Source organism: Varroa jacobsoni, unplaced genomic scaffold (genome assembly GCF_002532875.2).
Source record: "Varroa jacobsoni isolate VJ856 unplaced genomic scaffold, vjacob_1.0 scaffold_858, whole genome shotgun sequence".
NCBI lineage: Eukaryota > Metazoa > Arthropoda > Arachnida > Mesostigmata > Varroidae > Varroa > Varroa jacobsoni.
This window is the reverse complement of record NW_019213760.1, coordinates 2,216-23,339: the sequence shown is the minus strand read 5'-3', so window position 1 is coordinate 23,339 and position 21,124 is coordinate 2,216. Positions and strand designations below refer to the sequence as shown.

The following is a 21,124-nucleotide window of genomic DNA, read 5'->3' as shown; positions in this document are numbered from 1 at the left end:
TAGCCAGTGGCCGGTTTCGTCAGTTCCCTGCCGCCGGGCTCTTCGTTCCCGCTGCTGCAGTCGCTGTTGCTACTATTGATGCTGATACTGCTGACACGGGCAGTACTAACTGTGATATTCTATCGGGTACCCCGGCCAGCCTACCAGCCAGCAGGCCGACAGTGTCCTACACTCCTACCTCCGGAAAATGCCGATTACTAGCTTTTCCCTCCAATAAAAATATCTGTATCTGTGTTGCGATATGATACTGAGTACAGACGAAGAGATCTTGGTCCGGCGCCCACGAAACCGACATAACCGCTTGAAAAGGAGCGGGCAGCAAATGAACGCGAGGTAGCCATGTGGGATAAACACAGCGAGACCCGATAGGCAAAGCAGCCTTTCTGCTATGGGCATGTCACCTATAGCGGCAACGATTGAGGCGGCAGCGCCTGCCACTATCATCGCCACAGCAACCGCAGCTACCATCACAACGGGCTCGTTATGATCACGCGCAAGCTAGCGGTACGATACCACAACAGCCTCTAGCAGCGCCAGCGTTGAAAAGGTACAACCTGGTGGTTGTGGGTGTGCCCAGACGACTCGAGCACCTTCGGAAATCGAAGGAAATACTGTTGCTGCCGCAAATTACCACGACCCATTGCAAGACATTATAGCGAATACAACCTCCGTCCTCCACTCAACCGCAGACAGATCCATAGGCTAGCAGCCTGCAAGCCGATCAAACGCTTACACGGCTAAGTGGCTGAACATCACCGTAGTTAAAGACGCAGCCGGAAGAAGCGCTCAGCAACGAAGGTAAAACGGAATCGGTGAGTCAGTTGCGTGGTTTGACTAGAAGTGGGTCCCGTTGCCGGAGCAATGACAATTCGTTCATTGACAATTGCCATCGCTGCCGTTGGTTGAAAGATACGAGCCCGTTAAGTACGTGTCTGTGTCTGCATAACGCTGTCTAAAAACGCGCACTCAGAGTTTACCCCAGCCAGCCTTAGCTATTCGCAAGCTGTTAATCGGTTGGGTCACAACCGAACATGGTATAAATCCGAAGAGTGAGCGGGTGACAGCGGCGTTCACGGTCGTACGCGATGCTGCCATTTGGACATGGCTGTGGAAGCGTTTTCGTAATAGAAGGGTAGAGCCATCCTGCTCATCTCTGTCTCATATAGGAACAAACTCTAGCTGACGTCAACTAGTCAATCGGCGCACACGAAAGCGTGAAAATTTATCTTGCAGACTTCATACACAAGGCCAAATGGCCTGGAAGAAGGCGTCTGCCGGCATCTTCCCCGTTTTCAATGCATCCCAATGAAGACCTATAAAGATGTGATATGTAAACTCGCACCGAGTAGTGGGTGCACGGCTAGACGAAATCGACAATAAGAGCAATATATGTTCAATATGCATACTTTGAAATTCATGCATACGAAACAAATACATACATGTGAAAAAAAAATGCACAGTTATCTGATAAACGTCCTATGAATATAGTAAGAAGTCAACTTGGGACAGTTGTGAATTAGAGCCGCATGTTTAAGGTGCAGAAGATCAGATGTAACCATAGCAAGGAACGTCTACATTTACATTAGTCTAACGCCTTCCATGCATGTGGTTCTGCTCTCAGTAGGCGTCACCTTGTATAAAATGGCTCGCCCAATAGAACATTAAAATTATATTTTAGTTCGTTGTACCAAAGTCCTACAATATAATGACGACGGCTAATATACGAGCAAACAGTGTCCATTTTTCGATTATACAACTACGCTTAATGGAGCAGTAGATTTAAACGTAAAACGAACAAACTTAAGCAGGTCGACGATTCTCATTGTACGATTTTCACATACCACAAAAGAGCCAAAGCAAAAACATTTTTTTTTATTTTGGTATGGTACAATAGAACAACTACAATGAAGCAGCCATAACTAATATAATGAAATAAAACCGCACATATCAGAAACGGAGGAAATAAGAGTCTTTGGGTGACCTAAATTCCCTAACAAAAACCCTTTGGGAAACTTCGAAGAAGGATTTTTGCACCAGGTTACCGTACGTGTGATATTACATCAAATCGGGTGTTCTGTTCCCTCATCTTGTAATGTACGACGTCCTTAGTACGTACCAAATAAAAGTTCTTGTGCGATATTTTGTCATAAACATTGTAATTACCATTCTTAACTCTGAGCACGCCCTCTCGCTTAAAGGAAGTTCACTTAAAGCATCTGACGATTTCAGTTGCGCTTCTTTCCTTCTAAATGCTAGACCCTCCATTACGTTTACATCAAAACGCCAAAGAACATCACGCGAACAATTTTTTTTTTCAAAAATGCGCGGCCAGCACAGAAATCACGCGTTCGACATCATTTTCGTTCTCTAATTTAGGTTATCTTTTATAGTCTATCTGATAAATGATGGAGTGCTAGTTTACTTAATTTGCCTATACATTTGTCAGGCGATAAGCTACTAAATACAACAAGGCTCAGAATTAGCTATAAAGGCCACATTCGTAGTTGGTGCCTGCGAAGAATGGGGCTTGCCTAGCGAACTCCATATACAAACTTGGCCTCTATTGCTCGCGACAAGATTGCTCGACCACCTAAAACTTCAACAGGTAACGTCCAAAGAGAAGGAGCTAACTCGCCTTAGATCGACTTGCCAACAGATAAAAGTAGAACCTGCCTACGCGCGATATCTATCGAGACTGGCTCATATGGTGGCATTCGAAAGAAAGCAGTCCAAGCTGGCAAATGACTAATTAATGCTTCACGTATCAGAAATTCCTAGCTAAATAAGTGTTCTCGCTGAAAGCGAAGTACTTTTAAGGCAATATGAGCTATGTATACCGGGCTCACGTTCGTTGATGCTGCTGCCGCTGTTAATGAAGAACTGTGAATAAACAGAAAATGAAGAGAGAGATTGCTCTGCTATCTGATCGGTTTAAGAATCTATTTGAGGGCGCTCAAAGTAACATAATCGTTTTTGTATACGACGAAAGGAGAGTTATCGGTGTTTAGTTCTCTTGAAGACGGATTCGCGCTATCAAGTGCGCCATAGCATAGGCATAGGCGCGTATAAAATGGAAACTGTAGCCTTCACGCTGGGGGGATCGAATATGAAACACTGAACTAAGTTGTTAATTAAAAATCTCAGCGAATCGTTCTATTTTCAATTGATTATAATTGAGTCATTTTATCTATTGGCATGAGTCTCGTTGTAAATGATTGCAGCAGCGTTTTTAGCTAACCCTGAAAATGAGATAGTCATAATACCATACTGTCAAATCGGACAAAAAAACCATTTTAAATAAGAGCGAGTTTAACTGCGCTACATTGAAAAAGGATGATAATAAGAAGCGTAGCGTTTTGTTCATGTACTGACAACGACACATAAATGTTAATCACTATGGTAAACAACTAGAGAATGCCTACACAATTTGCTATCAGTAATTCCCATTCTAAACAAGTCGTACAAATAAGATACAAACATTATTTATCTTTTTCTATGTAGAACTTTTATATTTATTCTGCAGAGCTAACAAATAGTTTTCTCAGCAGAAACTCCTTACAATAACTGCAATCTGTTATTATCTTGGAGACAACAGTGTAGCTAGCTGCGTATTATAACTAAATCTATTTCAAGGGAATTAAAGGACCTAGTCGGTGCGGTTTATGGAAAAACCTGCTATTATAGGCAAGTTAAATCACATCTACTGCAGCTTAAATGGGACAACTTTAAAAGATGGTAATTATGATTTTGGTTTAATTTAGATTACGTTATGTGCGTGTCCTTTTTCTAATTTGTTGCTATACGTAGACGTGTCGATACCCTTCGTATCTTTTGGTTAAACGGCGGCCAATTTCGCATAGCATTACTTCCCTTAATAATAATTATACTAATGACCTATCTAAATGTATCTACTTAACTCTACAGAAGAAACAAATTCTTCTTGAAGCGTATGTTTTCAGTGTCAGAAATTAAAATTGCCAAACAAATATCCACTTTGGCCAATAAAGCACGGTTGCTCTTCCTTTCTCGTAAACCAACTGTCATCAAAGATGTTATGCTAGTGTCGTGTCCATAAACATGCTATCATTAAGAAGTGGTGAATACCGAGAAGGCAGTTTTACCATACCTCCTAATTATTTGGCCCCATTACCTGCAGCAATGAAGTTTTCGAATGAAGTATTGGCATTTTTGTTCAGACCTTCTGTCTTTCTGTTGCTATCTGCTCATTCATTAGACAAAGCATACTCTCTGTGACGTTCAGAAACGATCGTGACCGTGCAGGCAGCACCGGGTAGAGTAAGATCTTAAGAATAGTTACAATCTACTGACTCTGGCAGGTAGAGAACCTGTCACAGGATTATTTACATCGGCTCAGAGAGGGCCCAGAGACTAGGTGTTCGACCGCTACCATCGGGGTTTAGTGAGTGACCCGTTGAAATACAGGATAAGCGAGGTTGAGTTGTTTCTGTCGAGAAATGAACCACACGAAAGCACCGCGTGAAACAATATTCCTGTCTTACAACGACGGTCGTTAGTGGAAACAATAAGCGATCAGCAAAATCTGCAATTGTGTTTTCAGGACGGTTCTTGCTGTCGATGTGCTGCCGCAGGCATCTTACGGAAGTCCTGCGGCAAGACACTTTTTGCATCGCAAAGGGTCAATAACTTTGCTCGCCGGCCCTTTAGCCAAGATCAAAGAGTAATGTACTAAAAACGTACTACACTTGACAACTGAGACCTCTAGTCTGCATGGTACGTAAGCTTTTTTTACCCATATTTCATAGAAAGTAAATCAACTATATGATAGCTTATACAGATTGCTCTAAATTCATCTTAAGATTAGCATAAGCGATTCGATAAGCTTGGCCGCATATCGCTAGAAATTAGAAGCACCAACAATTAGGGTATTAGTAATAAATTAGACTTTTTAATTAATTTCTTTAGGTTTTATAATTGAACATTATTAAACTCTATCCCAGGTACCATATCCTATATTATGTATGATTCTCTTTTGACGTATGCATAACCTTTTATCCCCATATTGATTACCCAACGATTAACTCTTAGTTCGATTTGTTTTGACTGGAAGTCTCCCTCGGTCTCAAAAACGCGCCCACCATATCCCTCACAGAACCCATACAGAAGAGGTTAATACGAGAGAATACCATCATTGTTATGCCTATAACTCCTTTTTTCTCGATTAGGTATTGTCGGCTAAGATTGCTAACTTACACCAGATAGAACTAGCGCTGTGGGACCTCGTACACATTAAAACAATTTTTCCTCTTTGAGTTTCACCCTATGTTGTGCCTAAATTCTCAGTTGACAGTGCCACGAACTGACAGCAGTCGTAATGAATACCTACCAAATCTAACGGCCGGGGTCAAGCTCTGGGTTCCTCACCTCTCTAAACGGGCTTTAGCCCGCCGCGTCTAAACCTGGTCTAATCGTGGTGTTATCTTCTTGCAACAATCTGGCCTTCTCAGTTGATTTAGCCGTTTTTTCTCTCTGAGAACCCTTGAAGCTACCGAGGCCTCAACAGACCATCTGCTGATGTAGCATAAGAATTCAGTATATCACTTTAGGCATATTGACATGTTGGGGAGGACCTTGGTCCTGGGGTCACGCTCTCGTTGCCATCTTGTTAGAGGCTTTGCTTTACCAGTATGCATCATCAAATCCCTGAAATAACAGCAGGCTGTGGGTAACACCGTCCTGCATTCCCTGGTCGCAGTAAACGTAGATGTCAGGCCGAGCCAGATCAAATTTGTGTAGACAAAATTAAAAGCCGGTGCTTTAAGCCTACAAACCTATGTACCCAGAGATACCTATATGTTTATCGAACTAAGTTTCAGAACAGTTTATCAAAATATAATGAGATACGGCAAATGACACTTGTATGCTGGAAACCAACAGGAATACGGAAGAAAATGACAAATTTATAAATTATGTATTGGCTAATATTCGAATCGCGCGGGCTATTGTTATGGACTAATATAATATGGCAGCAAAAACGGGGAAGATTATTAAAACCTATGTTCAATTTGATAATAATGACACAATGTTCAATTAACTGGCGACCTTACATAGCTCATTAGTCTACAAATAGAATAAATATAGCATATATATACCTCTAAATATATAGAAATAAGCAGGTTATACAATTAACCTTTGCAAGGCTAGTGTAAAAACAGTCTCATTCAAATTGAGTCCCGAAACCTATATTGATGTGTTAATTTAGCCCTGCTTAAAGCTCAATGCTTTTCCTACAATTTCATGGGAAAATATTCTCACATACTGTAGTACTTCTACGACCGCTTCGTGGCTCTCTAGCAACGTTTAAATTGTATTTGTAGCCCATTTCTTTATAGCATCTTTAATACTTTGTGGAAGTCCTTTTCGAAATTGTCCTTACGTTTTTTATCCTTGTAATTTTATGGGCCTTGCAAGGTTCTGTTTTTAACAAGCCATAATTAGTAGTGCTTCAATACTGGACTTCCGTTTTTGCTTTTTCCTAGATCGATGAAATTCAAGTTGTCTATGAACGAGCCGAACTCGTTTATTATCGTGTGCTTAATTTACCCATTTCATAATATATTGTTTAGCTTGTTTTCAACCCGTGCGTAATTGACGCTCGTGGGCAGTCAAGAGCATACTATTGCCCTGACCTTCTCATAATATTAATATTCAATGGATACCAATTCTACCATTTTTACTTAAATAGGATTGCTACTCACTTCTATTTGCTTGCTAAATGAATAATAACAATTAATATTGACAGTTACTACGACACTTTTGTCTATAAATACTGGATGCATTACGGTAGCATCCGTGCATTATAATCCTTTCGTGAGCACACAGACTCGCTATGTCAGGAGTCCGATACACGGGTCCACTTCTCGTCCCGGTCGTCGCTGTGGCCTGGCGAGAATCAAATACACACATCTAACCAGACGCCTAGGGTGCCACCAGAGGTCAGAGCAGCCTTGTAGATTCAACTGTGATTGGTAAACTATCACGAAACGAGGTCAAAGTTTAATGCCGAGTCGTTACACAAGTAAGAACACGACCGAGTGAACCACACCTTCCCAATCGAGATCTGTTTCTAGCCGGGTACCCATCTTCTGCGTTGACTGATAGAACAATTATGGGTTCCATGGTTAGTCTCCGTAGCGAACCGGGTTTGGGGCAAAAGGTTTTATATGAACCTATGGCCTGCACTTTCTAGTGGCTACTTGTGCTGCACCGCAAATCGAATGTCGGCTACGTAAACGAACAGAATGTTACTGTTGCTGTAATACTTGAACGTAGAGCGTTTCTAAACGAAGAACATCGGGTAACAAGATTTCTCATCAATAGGTTTCACAAAACGGTCGGTGGATGGCGAGCAACACACGCCGTGCCAGCGGCGTCCTTTCTGTTCTTGCTAAGGTAACAACTTAGGGCGTTCCTCTAGCAGAGGCAAGCGGTTAGTACTTGAGACTTTTCCCTTAGCATTGTCATCTGCATGTCCATTTATCTATGAGTTTATTTTTATAATTAGTGTTCTTTGATGAGCTGCAAATGCTTTATTGCTTGATTATGAATGTCTTTCATGCCATTACATTGCTGCACTGTTGTCTGGTAATAAAATTAGTATACAGTCTAGCGCATCCACCGCTCGTAACAAGTTTGAGTATCGGGAAACAACCAAAGTAACCAGTGCACATATCATACGAACCTCAATGCTATGATTATAAAATAATAAAGCCTTGTATTGCTTATCTGAAGGCTCTTATTGCAGAGCGTACAATTAGAGCATAGCAGTAGAGTCGCTTTATTCACGCATGAAAGCACCATTTAACTTAATGACAATTTCTTACTGAATGTTATATCAAAAGTTAATTTTTTTGCAGGTCGACATATTAGATGCAGACCGGTGCTTGTAGTGGTAATTAACCTAATTAGAGTTTGATAACCTTATTTTTTGCGGTGATTTGACTAAAACAATATCGCTGCGAAATTGCTTTGCTTCTTTGAGAGGAACTTGACGTCGTTTTTTTCCATCAACCTGCTCCATTAAAATGTCAGATCCAAAGCACATGCTTTTGAGAAGTGACAACTTGGTTTTATCGCACGGGCACGCAGTAGTTCGTCCTTCAACTCAATAAAGACTCAATAGAGATCTAGATTATGGGAAATGCTCGTAAATGAAAAGACCGAGACGTAAAATATCGAGCTATCCGTAATAAGTAATGAAAATGCGTGAGAACTCATTGTTCTAGACTGGATCATCGAAAGAAACATATGGGCTGTACGATTATTTCTAACTTGCAGCTAATTCAGTGCTCCTCAGAAGGCTTTAGTTCAGAACTCATCGCTAGAGGTGTCAATAAGGAAACTTTGAGCAATTTGCCAAAATGTGTTCGATGACATGTCAAAGGTCTATATTTTGGAATCACTGCACCATCGAAGGTCGAGAGCCGAATGCAAAACAAGGTTGTTTTTTAAGCAAAAGACAATGAATTAACCCTTCGCACCGATCTAAGTCACTCTTATAAATATATTATAGGTAGTTTTTCTATTATAACTTATAAATGTAAAACCCATAAATAAGACTGTTGAAATATTTTGTTTACCGACATCAACTTGAGAAACTAAACAATAATGTTTTGCGCTGGACTGCGGTGCATATTAGATCAAACCAATGAAGAGCAGTTTCTCTCAAGCAATTATCCGAATGAAACTACTGAAGTGATTATACAAGCAGAGGACAACGTTATAGCTTTTCTCAATAGAAACTGCCAAATATAAGAATTTCTTGAAGTACTCGCTGCGTTGCTAGCGGAAATTATACTGTATCTACCACAGGAATGTTTTCAAATGGTAAATAAAAGTAAACAAATGGTGTACAGGGAAGAGAAATATTTAAAGAAAGGCGGACATTACTTCTTGACCGACCTAGTAAAATAGTTCAATGTAAATTACAGCTCACCTTATCTCTCTTTAGGCCTTATCTCTCCTTATCTCTCTTATCTTTATATTAGGCATCAATGCTTCAAAAGACACCAAGAAATTTACATCGCGGGATTTAGTAATCTCTCTAATTTATAAATGTGACAGCTAAAGGGAAATCCTCTAGTCTATATCTATGTAATATGTACTTTATTTCTTACGCTGTGATCACTGGCAGCGTTGTAATAACAGAAGTTTCGCATAATTATAGTCGAGGCCGATAAGGTTTGATGACGTCGTTTCGGCGTCGTGTCATGCTGACATTAGAAGAAGTGCTAAATAGTTCGCTGAGTCGCGTCTACGTTCGCATGTCGGTTCGATAGTACTTGTGGTAGTTTTATGCTTAATTAATTATTATCTTCTTCTTATATTAATAAGCTTATCAGACTTTAAAGGTTAGACGCCTGGTTGCTGAGCTTAGCCTGTTTTTGATGAGCTAACAGGCTGAAGTTGTTGGTTAATCTCAATTAGAGAGGGCATTCCAGGCAACCGGTTGTTGTTTGCGCTCGGTGAGGGAGCTGTAAGACGCCAAAAGTCACCGAAGTCAACGTCCAAATGAAATGATAAAAATGATTAGAAAAACTGTACGCTAAATTTTGAATATTTAATTTCATGCTTCAACGTAAAGAGCATGTGACGGCTCATGTGAATCATTAAATAGTACCAGTATGTATCGAGGTTATGCATTCAGAGATTACGATTATGCTCAGAGACTCGCTAGTTTTCCTTTAAGTCATTGCTAAAAAGTATTCATACCTGTAGGCCTTGCGGGATGCACGCCGGGCAACAACGGGAGTGCTAAATGAAAATCGACAATCACCAAACGATTTAATCTTCTACTATGAAGAAAGAATATTTATATGGATATTTGTTATTTTTATTAGCAAATACATACCCTAAATGAAATGTCTAATCTCTAGTGGTTCTATATAGTTTGGACGCCTATGACGAATACCGTTAATTTATCTAATTTTTAAGTTCTTCTTGTGCTAGGAATTTTCTTTTAGCGGCTACCAAGCTATCAAGCTCTGTAACTGTAATTCTTGACGGCGAAAGATATTCACCTATAGCCATAAGGCCATTCCTATTACTGCCTCAACTTTTCAATTGCTTTTACTAAAGGAAACATTGTCACCTCTAAATTCGAACCCGAACTCCTTCGGCCAGCAGGCAAACACGTCCATGACTTTGTCGAGGGAATCATAACTATCTGCTATGCATAAACTCATACGTATGTATAAAACATGGCTGTTTTAAGCCATATTACGAGTCAATAAAACAAAAGATCAATATAACAGACGGTATTTACGTACATGAGGTGTTATGTTGTGCCTGCTGCTGCTGCTGGAGAATCTGTTGTGATGGGATTTGTTGAGGCTGCTGCTGAAGTTGCTGTGGTTGAATCTGTTGAGGCTGGGTCTGACGAATTTGCTGTGGCTGAATCTGTTGCTGTTGGGCCTCTTGTGGCTGTTGTAGGTGCTGAGGACGTGACTGAACTTCTGCGTGTAGACAGTGAGAAACCAAAAGGAAAACGTTTATATTCACATGCGTAAACATTACGCGCGTTTTATGCTCTGTGCCGTAATTACGTGTCTCTTTATAACATCATTAGGCCTTAATGATTAATGCGGGACTTTTTGCTCACTGATTTCTTGAGAAGTTGGTAAACACATGGCCTGTAATCAGTAACCCTCGAAGGTGGTACTTGACTTGAAATACATATGTCGCCTTTCCGGTGATTCCACCAGCGTACCCAAGACGTAGTTTAATATTTTTACGCACAGTTATTATCTGTCAAAACAAGAAACACCCTATGTATTACATGTTTCATTAAGGTCAACCCTGACTGTAACGGTAAACGATTATACATACGGACTGTTGTCTGTTGTGGCTGTAGGTGCACTATCTGCTGGGGCACCTGCGCAATTTGTTGAGGGGCCTGAATTCGTTGGGAAGTTTGTGGAATCTGTTGTTGACGATGTTGTTGATGTTCTGTCTGAGGCTGAATAAGTTGTTGCTGCTGTTGGGGTAAATGTTGTATGATCTGTTGTTGGGGGCCAGATCGAATAATCTGTTGTTGACCCGGCTGGACAACTTGCTGTTGCTGTTGTGACTGCGGCTGAATCACTTGTTGTTGCTGAGGTAGTTGTTGTAATATTTGTTGCGGAATCGGTTGTGATATAGAGAGCGGCTGGGGGTGAATGTACTGCGGTCGAACATTGGAAACCAGAGCTGGTGCCGGAACTGGCACAGACGTAATCGGCGTCATTCGTGAACTTCCGTGTGACATTGAATTGCCGGAACCTGAACGTTCAAAACAAATGTCATAATATGCTTATATCGATATGCGCAACGAAATGATACGCGTCCTGAAAAATTAATACTTTCACAAATTTACTTTACCAAATCAACCAATGAATTAGTGTTGCGGCTAACGAAATCTATCTAGCAGAAATGACAGCATAGCGGTATTCGAACAGCCGAACACACGCAACAATCTATGTTAGAAACAAATTAATGATTTTTAAACGAACATGCTAGATTGAAATTTGATCAGCTTAGTTTTTTACTAGAATTTTTTACTATAGTATATATATATATATATATATGTTGCTTACTATGAGAATGTTTGATACATTCAATGAGGTGAGTTAGTAGCTCGGAGTTGATTCCTTCTGGATTTGGCATGGAGGCAAGTGTCCATGTTGGTGCAACAGGTGTTGGCGTGTACGGCGACAAGCCCCATGCTGTATGGGTCCACGTCGGGTTTACAGATGGTATGGGCGGCATTGTAATAGTCTGGCTCACTCTCCTTAATGAAGACTGAGGCGCCGGGATCTGAAAATGATGATGAATAACTTCGTTTGGTTGAGTCCGAGGCATTGAAGCGATTTCCGGAAGTGTTGCTACTCGTTGCTCAGATTGTGGGTACGTTTGGATAGGTGGAACGTAAGTATTAATAGGAGTTTCCGTTGCTTCCTGTTGAATCGGAACGGATCGTAGTGGTTCGCGCTGCCGGACGTTGGGTAGCCGGTTAGTAAATATTTCCGGGAATATAGACGTGATCTGTGGAAAACCCCCTTTAGTCGCAGGTGTCTGAGTCGAGCCGCCATTGGCAAACTCTAAGATCCATCCTGGAGCGATTGAATTGTCTCGACTGCTACCCTCTACTCTGCTCCCTCCCTTAGAAAATCCTGCAAAAAATAAGGTGAAACGAATGTTAAAATGTCTATAATAAGAAAGGCATACTTAGTGAAATTACGGATGAGTATTATTACGTTGAAGATAAGCACTTTTTCCTGAGCGACCTTCCCAGAAAGCTCGACTACGAAGGCGAAGCTGCTTGAGTCTTGATTAGGGTAGCGCTCCACTTTTTTTACATTTTCAAGTAAAACAAGAATTACTCAATAATTATAGACGAGATCAATAAACCAATATTATATTAACAAAAATCAAAGTTCTAAAAAATGTCATTAATGCCATCCTTGCTATATACATTGCCTGTAACTATTTCATGCTACCGTTTAAGGTGTGCTAATTGTTACCTTGTACAAGTGCTGCTGAAGCTAGCAATACCGAGCAGCGGAGCACTTTCATCTCGCACTGGCGAATGAGATGAGATCGAAATGAGCCTCGTATTGGTATCCATCCTAATGGCACAAGATGGCTTTTATATAAACGTTAGTGGAGTCGGGTACCCAGGCGCATATACCGTGACAAGACAATTTTGCCCGCGCAGCTTGTGTATGATCCGTGTCTTATAACTAATTACACTTTGATGAACGACCTCTTTCGTGGTCAGATTTTAATTTGATTCTGGTTGTCATGTATCTGATGAACTGACAAAATAGGGCCGTGGGATCAATCTTATGGAATATACAGAGACACCTTACTGCAGCGTGATCTCTTAAGCGCTGTCATTGCAGGTAAAGGTTGATGTCAATGTTAACTAAACTATTAATAATGACCTTCCAATTTAAAAAAAAAAGACAAATACAAATAGAAAGAGTTGCAGCTAACTTTTTTTAAATATGACAGGCTATTTGTTTAAATGGACGGCGTGGCTCTCAATGAATTATCTATTTACTATCTCTAAACTATAAGAACTGTGATATTTTGAGACAGCATAGCTTGAATACAACCATGACCAAATCTGACTTAATTATTAATATGTATATTGTTTGAATTTATCCGCCTGAGTTAGTAATAAAACCTTAATAAAATCCGAAAAAGTCAAAAGGAACACAATGGTACATTGCATAGTACGATTCGCTTTCACTGTATAAATAATTTTCGAAATTAGGAAAAGGCCAACTGTGTAGTCAAATACATACATATTTTAATATTATAACGAGCTACTAAAACCTTTTTTTTTATAAACCATTCACGCACACATGAAGATACACAGGCTTCGCCGTAGCACATAGTAGAGAATAAGTCACAAAACACGCTTTACTTGTATGCACATTAACCCTCATTGTTTTAGCTAGCTTGCTGGCTGGTCGCATTGATGTTCCACGCAAACGGATTAATAACTCAGCTATTTATCGGAACAATCCATTAGTAAATATTGCTAGTAAGCTTGTTTATCAAAAAATATGGTAACATGCAACTTCAGGTGTATTCAGTTAGTTATAAGAATCATACTCAATTCAAAATTTCCTAAGGGAGTCGCTTTCGCAAATCCGAAGATATCGACAAATCGTTTGTTATTATATTCGCTGTTGAACCTTTTCGGCATATGTCTGTGTCTGCTGAAAGCTCAGAACTATTATCACACTCAAACTCTGCAAAGCGCATAGCCTCACAATATTTAATACAGATTTATTAAAAAGCATTCGTCTAAGTTCATTACATTCTACATTGATTGTGGGAAGTTTCTGTATTTTAATCTGCCCCATTTGTCGCTCCGGAGAGACGAACTATTTATTAGATTATTTTGCTATCCTGGCTCTGAAGTCACGAGTAGTTTTATTACCAATGAAAAGACCGTCTATCAAATATAAAAGATAGCATAGCGCCTAAATGGATTATACTCAGTGCAGTTGCGAAGATAAGAAGTTCAAGGTAACAAATAACAAGGTTCAAGAACGTTGTTTGAATGCGATCTGTCAATGCGTTTTCCCCTATTCTTTACGTTAATGTTATCTATTGATCATCAACAAACAGAAAACTACGTCCATTGTTATCAACGCATATATACTTTATTATTAATAATCATAATTGTTATTACCGTGTAGTATTCATACAACAAATATTATTATTCGATACTTCAAAATAATATTAATGGGCCTAACAATTATCACTATATTCCATTTTTCCTAACTACATTTGTCATCACCTTTTAATTATTTAGTGTACATTAATATATAAGTGAGTTCATTTACAAAGCAGAGTAAGTGGGGTTTTCTCAATGCTAAACTACTACGATTTCCTTCGTCAGCGATCTTAGACCCCCGTGCTTTAGACATCGGTATTATAAATCACTAACTCAATGACGCCCAAAAATTTCCATCGCACTTTCTCGGCGTTCTCCTTCGGGGCGCACGCAAACAGAAACTATAACCAATTTACGGCACATTATATTTAACGGAGGTTTTTGCCTCAATTGTCGTACATGACACATCTCCCGATCATCACGGCTGCTTGACTCCATGCGACATTACGGCAGTATTCTTGATGACCGTTCCAAATACTTCTAACTGTACAGAAACGGCTCGGTGATCGATTACAGAGGTTTTCCTTTCATTTATGGCGTTACGGTGACTTAGGCGATTCTCCTCCCTGTGACGGAGATTTGGGGGAAGGCGACCGTGACCCAATGCTTCGTGACACTGAGCGACTTCTAGAACGGCTGCGTGAACGGCTAGAACGACGACTGCCGCTTCGAGAGCGGCTTCGTGATGACGCAGCCGAACGGGACCTAGACCTTGAATGGGAACGTCGTGAACCCCCTGAATTGCGTGATCCTGCCGATCTAGGTCTGTGTGTGTAAATACAAGGAAATAACGATAGTTTATGAGCCGGAGGGGATCGGTACATTCGATCAAGATCATTTTAACAAGCTCAAACTGTTCAGCATCTCTTCAGTGTTGAATGGAAGCAACAGTATAGCTAGTAAGAAAATTGATCCAATTGATTAGCAAATGAAAACACGCACAATATATACGTAAATGCTTTAAAAGGCCAAAATCCGTAAGACTATATTAAGCAATTGGATTATGCATTAAGCATACAACTAATGTGATTACTAAACGCAATCAATGATACATAAAACAAATCAAACGACTTATACCTGGACTTGGATCTAGACCTTGAGCGTGAAGCCGATCTACTTCGTGAACGAGATCCTGATTTGCTTCTTGAACGTGATCGCGACCTTCCAGAGTCAGAGTGGTGAACCTCATCTTCGGAAGCGGACATAACTCTTTTGCGCTTTTGGCGATTCCCTGTTAAACCATAGAAGACAGAGTACAAGAGACAGAATCGGCATAAATGAAGCAAATTGTGAGTTAATGGAAGTAACGACAGACCTCGAAAGATCTAAAAATCAAATTTGGAAGCTGATCATAAATTTTGTACTTACTTTCACTTTCGCTTTCAGATGAAAGAATTCTCTTGTTGGTAGGACCAGCGTCGTCACCACTGCCGCTTCCAGTACCACTGCGAGTGGGACTAGCCAACTTCCTGCGCCCACTCTCGGAATCGGAATCAGAACTAGAAATAGTAGCTTTCGAACGGAACTTCGACTTCTGCTTTTCCGTTAGCCTCTCATTCTGCCAATGAATCGATACATAACAAACAATAAAAATGGATAATTTGATTGTAACTAGACACAACCTACATAGCTTAAACTTCATTTCGACCCCCTGGAAAGCAATTCGTTTCTCACAAGATTTACCTCATTATTTTAAAAGTAGAAAACAAGGAATTATTATCTGGATATGATTAGTTATCACTACCACTATGTTGTATTGATATTTTGTTCGGCTGGCAAACAACTGAGAAACCGTGTAACTTTTACCTTTCCACGTTTCTCCTTGGGCGCCTTCGTCTTGGGGCTTCCCTTTCGTTTGCGTTGTTTTTTTCTTTCCCCATCCTTTCCTTTGCTGCTTTTTTCTTTTCTCTTGCGTTCCTTTTTCTTTTTAGCTCCGTCGCCACCTTCATCACCGCGACCGCCACTACCAGTCCCACCCTCCTCATCTGACGAGGTGACAATTTCTCCGTCTCGTCTATCCTTTTTGCCTCTGCGCCCACCTCGGCTTTTAGCCTCAGATGGCATTTCTTCGAATTTCGTTTTGTGCTTGCTCTGCTCAACAAATTGTTGGCGCTTGGCGACCATCTCCTCGCGTTCTTTCTGCCGTTTCTCCATCTCTTCTTTGTTCTTTTCCTCAAGCTTGGCAAGCAATTCTTGTCTTTCGCGTTCTTGCTTTTCCCGGAAGTCTCGCTCCTCTTCGTCAAGCTTACGGGCGCGAGCCACGTGGTACTGTGCCTGACTCAGCAGATCGGAACATTGTCGTGCCTCAGCCTGTGCCTGGGTAGCGTTGTATTTACCTCCCTGCGTTTGACCCAGCGATGTAAAGAACTTGTGTGCGATACCCAATTCGCTCACCGCCTGCAACACAGTCTTGAGATTGGATTTGTCATCCTTAAGTACCTGCATGCCGAGGCACTGAAGGACGAGCGCAACGTTGTACAAAATTTGCAGGTCGTTTGGCGCTGCTCGACGCGCTTTTAACAGGATCTGCAAGAATAGAAATACCATTGCTGTTAGAAATCTACAGAAGAATGAATATTTTAGCAACTGCTATATTTTATAATGTAGCCAAAAAACTAAATTATTATACTATGACTCGGTAATTTTTTTAAGTTTCCATTACTATACATCATGCCTGGTCTATTTTTTGTTTGCTAATTGCAACGCGAATGATTCTGCTCTAGTCAAAGCTAACAATTCATAAAACTATTATAAAATGTTTACGAGACAAAATTAAATAGATGTAAGACTTGAGCAGATGCTTGTTACTACAAAGTTAACTCAAAACGAAACAGTCTGTTTTATTTCGGACACCACATCAACAGAAATATAGATACCACTTACATTTTTACATTCGTGAAGTTTGCCCGCTCGGTAGAACGCTCTGGCAAGGTAGACGAGGATCTCGACGTTGTCATACTTAAAGAACTTATTTAGGCAGTTCTCGTACATTTGAACTGCTGATACGTACTGACGCAGTTCGACGTAGATATGCGCAATATTTAGCCATACATCAGGGAAATCTGCCGTCGCCTCGCGTACCTGAGCGAATACCTCCCGCGCCTCGGTAACATGACCCGCGTGCGCAAGGACGGCACCGATTCCGTTGGCTGCCAACATGTTTCGCGGATCAATTTTCAACGCCTGTTTGTACATAGCCAGTGCCCGTTCCTGGTGTCGTTTTTCCTTGTCGCGCTCCATTTTTTGTTCGTGCAACGTCCATAGCCAGACGTTGCCCAGTGCTACAAGAGCATATGAATCCGTTTTTGATACCTCATTATTAAGGATCTTCTCGAATTTCTTTTGGCCAGCACCAACCTCACGTTGGCGAAGGTGTAAATTGCCGATGAGTGACCAGCAATCGGGGTTGTGATTGTCGACTTGAAGGGCGTCTTTGAACCACACCGACGCATCATGGATTTGGCCGAGATCACGAGCAATACAGCCCAACCTGGAAATGACAGAACAAGAATGCAACAACATATGCAATGAGTATATAAAATAGAAAGCACATGAAGATAGCGACTGTTAACTATCCTTTTAGATTACCGGATATCAATACATTTTCTAAGTTTTCTATGTGCAAAAATTACAAAGTTGATTTATGTTTAAAAATGTGAATAAATGTAGTAATATTAAGGTCTCTGCTTACCTCATATAACAATCGATGTAATTTGGATATTCTTTAAGGATGAGTTTATAAAGGCGAGTCGCTTTGTCCAGTTGGTTGAGCGCTTCGAATACTCTACCAAGATTGTAGTTGGTTGTGACGGACATAAATTTGTAGTAATTCTCGTCATGCTCCGATTCTATCTGACACCGTTCCAACGCTTTCTCGTACAGCTTCTGCGATTCTTCGTATTTACCAAGTCTGTAGTGGAGCGAAGCCATGTTGTTTAAAATTTCGGGTGGTACCTCGGCCTGATCCTCCTGCAGGATTTTCTTAACCGTTTCGTACGCCTGGAGGGCTGCATGTGTATCGTTCTGTGCGAGGATCTGAGCCATTTCAATCCATGCTTCGATATCGTCAGGAAATTGTTCCGTCACTTTTTTCAAATATGTTCTCGCCTGATCTCGCTTGTTTTGATTTCCTGAGTGTGCATAGAGCGAACCAAGAATTTTCATCGTTTCATAGTTATTTGGTTGCGCTTTGAGTACTTTCTCAAAACAGGCCATGGCGCTGTCGTTATCACCTCTAGCGATATACATCTGACCAAGACCAAACTGCGGTAAAACGAAAGATGGCGAAGCAAAATTGGTTGCTTGATAGTAGTATTTAAATGCTTGATCGTAGTTCTCCTGCATATGGAATGAACGTGCTAGGTGATAACAACTTTCAGCACGAATCGCCTCATTTTCGGTATTATTGAACGCGTGGAAAGCCAGTGTTTCCGCCTTTTCGAAATCCTTCTTAAAGAAAAAATGGTTAGCTAAATGGTTGAGCACCATTGGGTTAAACGTATCGATGGCGTATGCTTTTGACAAAACTTCAACACCGTTCTTGATACCCTCCAACGTTTTGGTGTTTAAATCAAGAATGGCAAGACCTACTAAAGCTCCCACACAGTTCGAATCGAGTTGGACAGCACGTTCAAACGCTAGTCTGGCCTTTTCGAGCTTTCCAAGCTTAAAGAAACACAGGCCCATGCCAAGTCGTACGTCGGCTGGGCAGTTCGGATTTGTGCGTAAAGCTTTCTTGTAAAAGGCTAATGCCCCCCGGTAGTCTTTTTTATTAAATGCAATGCAGGCTTTTCCAAGAAGGGAAGGAATATTGTTGTTGCTTTGATTCAAGACGAAATTGAACTGCGCATCCGCCTGCTCCATCTTGTCACCCTCGAGCAGACAGAAATAGGCTCGACCCAGCAGATGGTTTTGAGTATACATAATAATACGATCGGCGGCGGTATACAGTTGAGTTGCCTGAAATGCAAATCAAATAAACGAAGCTTTTAAAATCATTCGCTATCTCAAGTACAATATCAAAACGTGCGCATATGAAGTCCACTATGTCAAGCAAAAAGTCCCTTTTATCAAAATATGTTGCCTCACTGTGAGACTAATTAACGATACTACTCCCCTTTTTCCTTTTCACGCTCTTGTAAGGTCTTTATGCAGATGTCCAAGAGACCTAGCATAACGACGTTAGTTTGAATATCCTATAATTGAGAAAATCCTTTTACCACTTTTGCTCACCTGAGTGAACATTTCCGTTTTCAGTTCCTTATTCTTCTCTTTATTAGCTTGACGGACATACCATGCCGCCAATGTATCGAGACATCTCATCTCGTCGTGCTCATGTTCCTTGTAATCCAACGAAGCGTATGTACCCAAACCTGTGCGGGCTGCTTCTAACAGGGCGACCATATCTTTTTCTTTACCTTGCCTAAAAAATAGACGATACGAGCACAAGTACATTATACATATTGTCTAAAACTGGTAATCAAGTAGTTATATTTTTATATGCCTTATTAAATACTGGATTTTTTTGTTGTGCTGACAAGTGTGCTATGTAGCTGGAGGTGGAATATGTCTACAGTATTTGCTGTATAATATATACCAATTATTGACTGCTACTTTTATTGGCTTAGGCCATTAATAATATCTTCTAGTCTTAACGAGGATCATTATTAGACACATAATTGTAAACACAACGACATGTTACTGATTGTAACCTCTGGCTCTACTAAGATATGAAAACAAATGAAGTAAACATTTCAAAAAGCCTGGGTATGTTACACTTTATTATTCTGATTCTTATGGTGCTCGAAGTAAAATATGGAATTTCATAACAAGGCATGACTGTCATGCATTTTTACGTATTATACCTATTACTTTTTAGCCACCTGGGGTATGCTACCATTTTAGATTGATATATGTATATATATTATCATGAATCAACGTGAACGCATCTTGAGCAAAGCCAATGTGTCCGTCGCTTACCTGTAGTATCCAAGGGCAAGATTAACCCAGATGTGTAACTGAGCTTTCTCTTGTTTCAAAATTGTGAGTGTTTCTTCTCCATCAGGCAGCTGACTGAGGTCCAACTCGATAACCTCATCTGTGTCCCTTAAAGGGATCTCGATTGAGCCTTGTTCACTCATCACAAAGCGTATTTGATTATCGCCTCCTTTTTACAACAACAAGTTGATACTCCACGCGAGGCGTCGTAACTATTTCGCACACTGGCCCTTGAAGTGACACTAATTACAGTACACCCTTAATATCGTGAATATTGTTGTTGCTTATTTTCACCGAACGAACGAGGCTCAACACGACCGAACGTGCTGCGTAGTTTTATGCGGTAGTGCCGAACGAGTTCAAAATTACACCAGCACTTCTTGAATATTCCGAACAGTCACAACGCTACGCATACTTCTCCACGAAGCTGCCTCTACCACAAACATCACACAACTGCAAGTTATTCCTCGTTGGACACCAATATATACTGACTGTCGCTCTAAGAGCACACGCCAACCAACTCGACGAATCTTGGCTCATGGCAGAATGAATTAGCCCGCACACAAACAGACTGGCTGATGCGACAACCCTTTCGAGCTCTGGAGCCAGATGTAAACAAGCTCGATGGATGTATGGATGGATGCATGTCGGAACTGGCACCTCGCGCAATCGAGGCCGCTGCTCTTAGTCCACCGCTGTGCCGCGAGTTTTGTATCGGCTAAAGAAAGAAAGCTATTACTTATTCTTCAGTTGTCAACGATGCGCTTACACCTTCAAGCCAAAAGAAATGCCTTGCTGATAAACGATAAAAAAGCCTAAATATTTTATTTTTAAACAGGAAGAAAAGTAGATAGGTTCGAAGCACACTGCATTATATAGAGGGTATTGCTATACCGGTCAAATAAAGTTTTCGAA

General features: G+C 40.7%; 2 protein-coding genes across 2 annotated transcripts; both read right to left on the bottom strand.

Annotated features, from left to right (window-relative positions):
• Positions 1 to 9,123: 9,123 nt before the first annotated feature.
• LOC111264439 (uncharacterized) lies at positions 9,124 to 12,623 on the bottom strand. Its single transcript, XM_022840351.2, has 6 exons — positions 12,540 to 12,623; positions 11,613 to 12,188; positions 10,867 to 11,298; positions 10,308 to 10,493; positions 9,751 to 9,792; positions 9,124 to 9,512 (listed from the first exon to the last, which is right to left on the bottom strand). The coding sequence occupies exons 1-6, from the start codon at positions 12,589 to 12,591 to the stop codon at positions 9,412 to 9,414; spliced, it is 1,389 nt and encodes a 462-aa protein (XP_022696086.1). The 5' UTR covers positions 12,592 to 12,623; the 3' UTR covers positions 9,124 to 9,411.
• A 1,553-nt stretch (positions 12,624 to 14,176) lies between these two features.
• On the bottom strand, positions 14,177 to 20,821 carry Ctr9 (RNA polymerase-associated protein Ctr9). The gene is made up of 8 exons (XM_022840350.2): positions 20,192 to 20,821; positions 19,445 to 19,634; positions 17,904 to 19,171; positions 17,096 to 17,702; positions 16,019 to 16,738; positions 15,581 to 15,770; positions 15,290 to 15,443; positions 14,177 to 14,977 (listed from the first exon to the last, which is right to left on the bottom strand). The coding sequence occupies exons 1-8, from the start codon at positions 20,350 to 20,352 to the stop codon at positions 14,752 to 14,754; spliced, it is 3,516 nt and encodes a 1,171-aa protein (XP_022696085.1). The 5' UTR covers positions 20,353 to 20,821; the 3' UTR covers positions 14,177 to 14,751.
• Positions 20,822 to 21,124: the final 303 nt, after the last annotated feature.

What these genes read in the sequence shown, in the direction of transcription:
- LOC111264439 (XM_022840351.2), bottom strand. Translation starts at nt 12,591, where the DNA reads ATGAAAGTGCTCCGCTGCTCGGTATTGCTAGCTTCAGCAGCACTTGTA. An exon ending in GGCACAACATAACACCTCAT is followed by an intron (nt 9,793 to 10,307) that starts GTACGTAAATAC and finishes ATTTTCATTTAG; the next exon opens with CACTCCCGTTGTTGCCCGGC. An exon ending in GCATCCCGCAAGGCCTACAG is followed by an intron (nt 9,513 to 9,750) that starts GTATGAATACTT and finishes GGCGTCTTACAG; the next exon opens with CTCCCTCACCGAGCGCAAAC.
- Ctr9 (XM_022840350.2), bottom strand. Translation starts at nt 20,352, where the DNA reads ATGAGTGAACAAGGCTCAATCGAGATCCCTTTAAGGGACACAGATGAG. An exon ending in TACATCGATTGTTATATGAG is followed by an intron (nt 17,703 to 17,903) that starts GTAAGCAGAGAC and finishes TGTCATTTCCAG; the next exon opens with GTTGGGCTGTATTGCTCGTG. An exon ending in AGGTCTAGATCCAAGTCCAG is followed by an intron (nt 14,978 to 15,289) that starts GTATAAGTCGTT and finishes TTACACACACAG; the next exon opens with ACCTAGATCGGCAGGATCAC.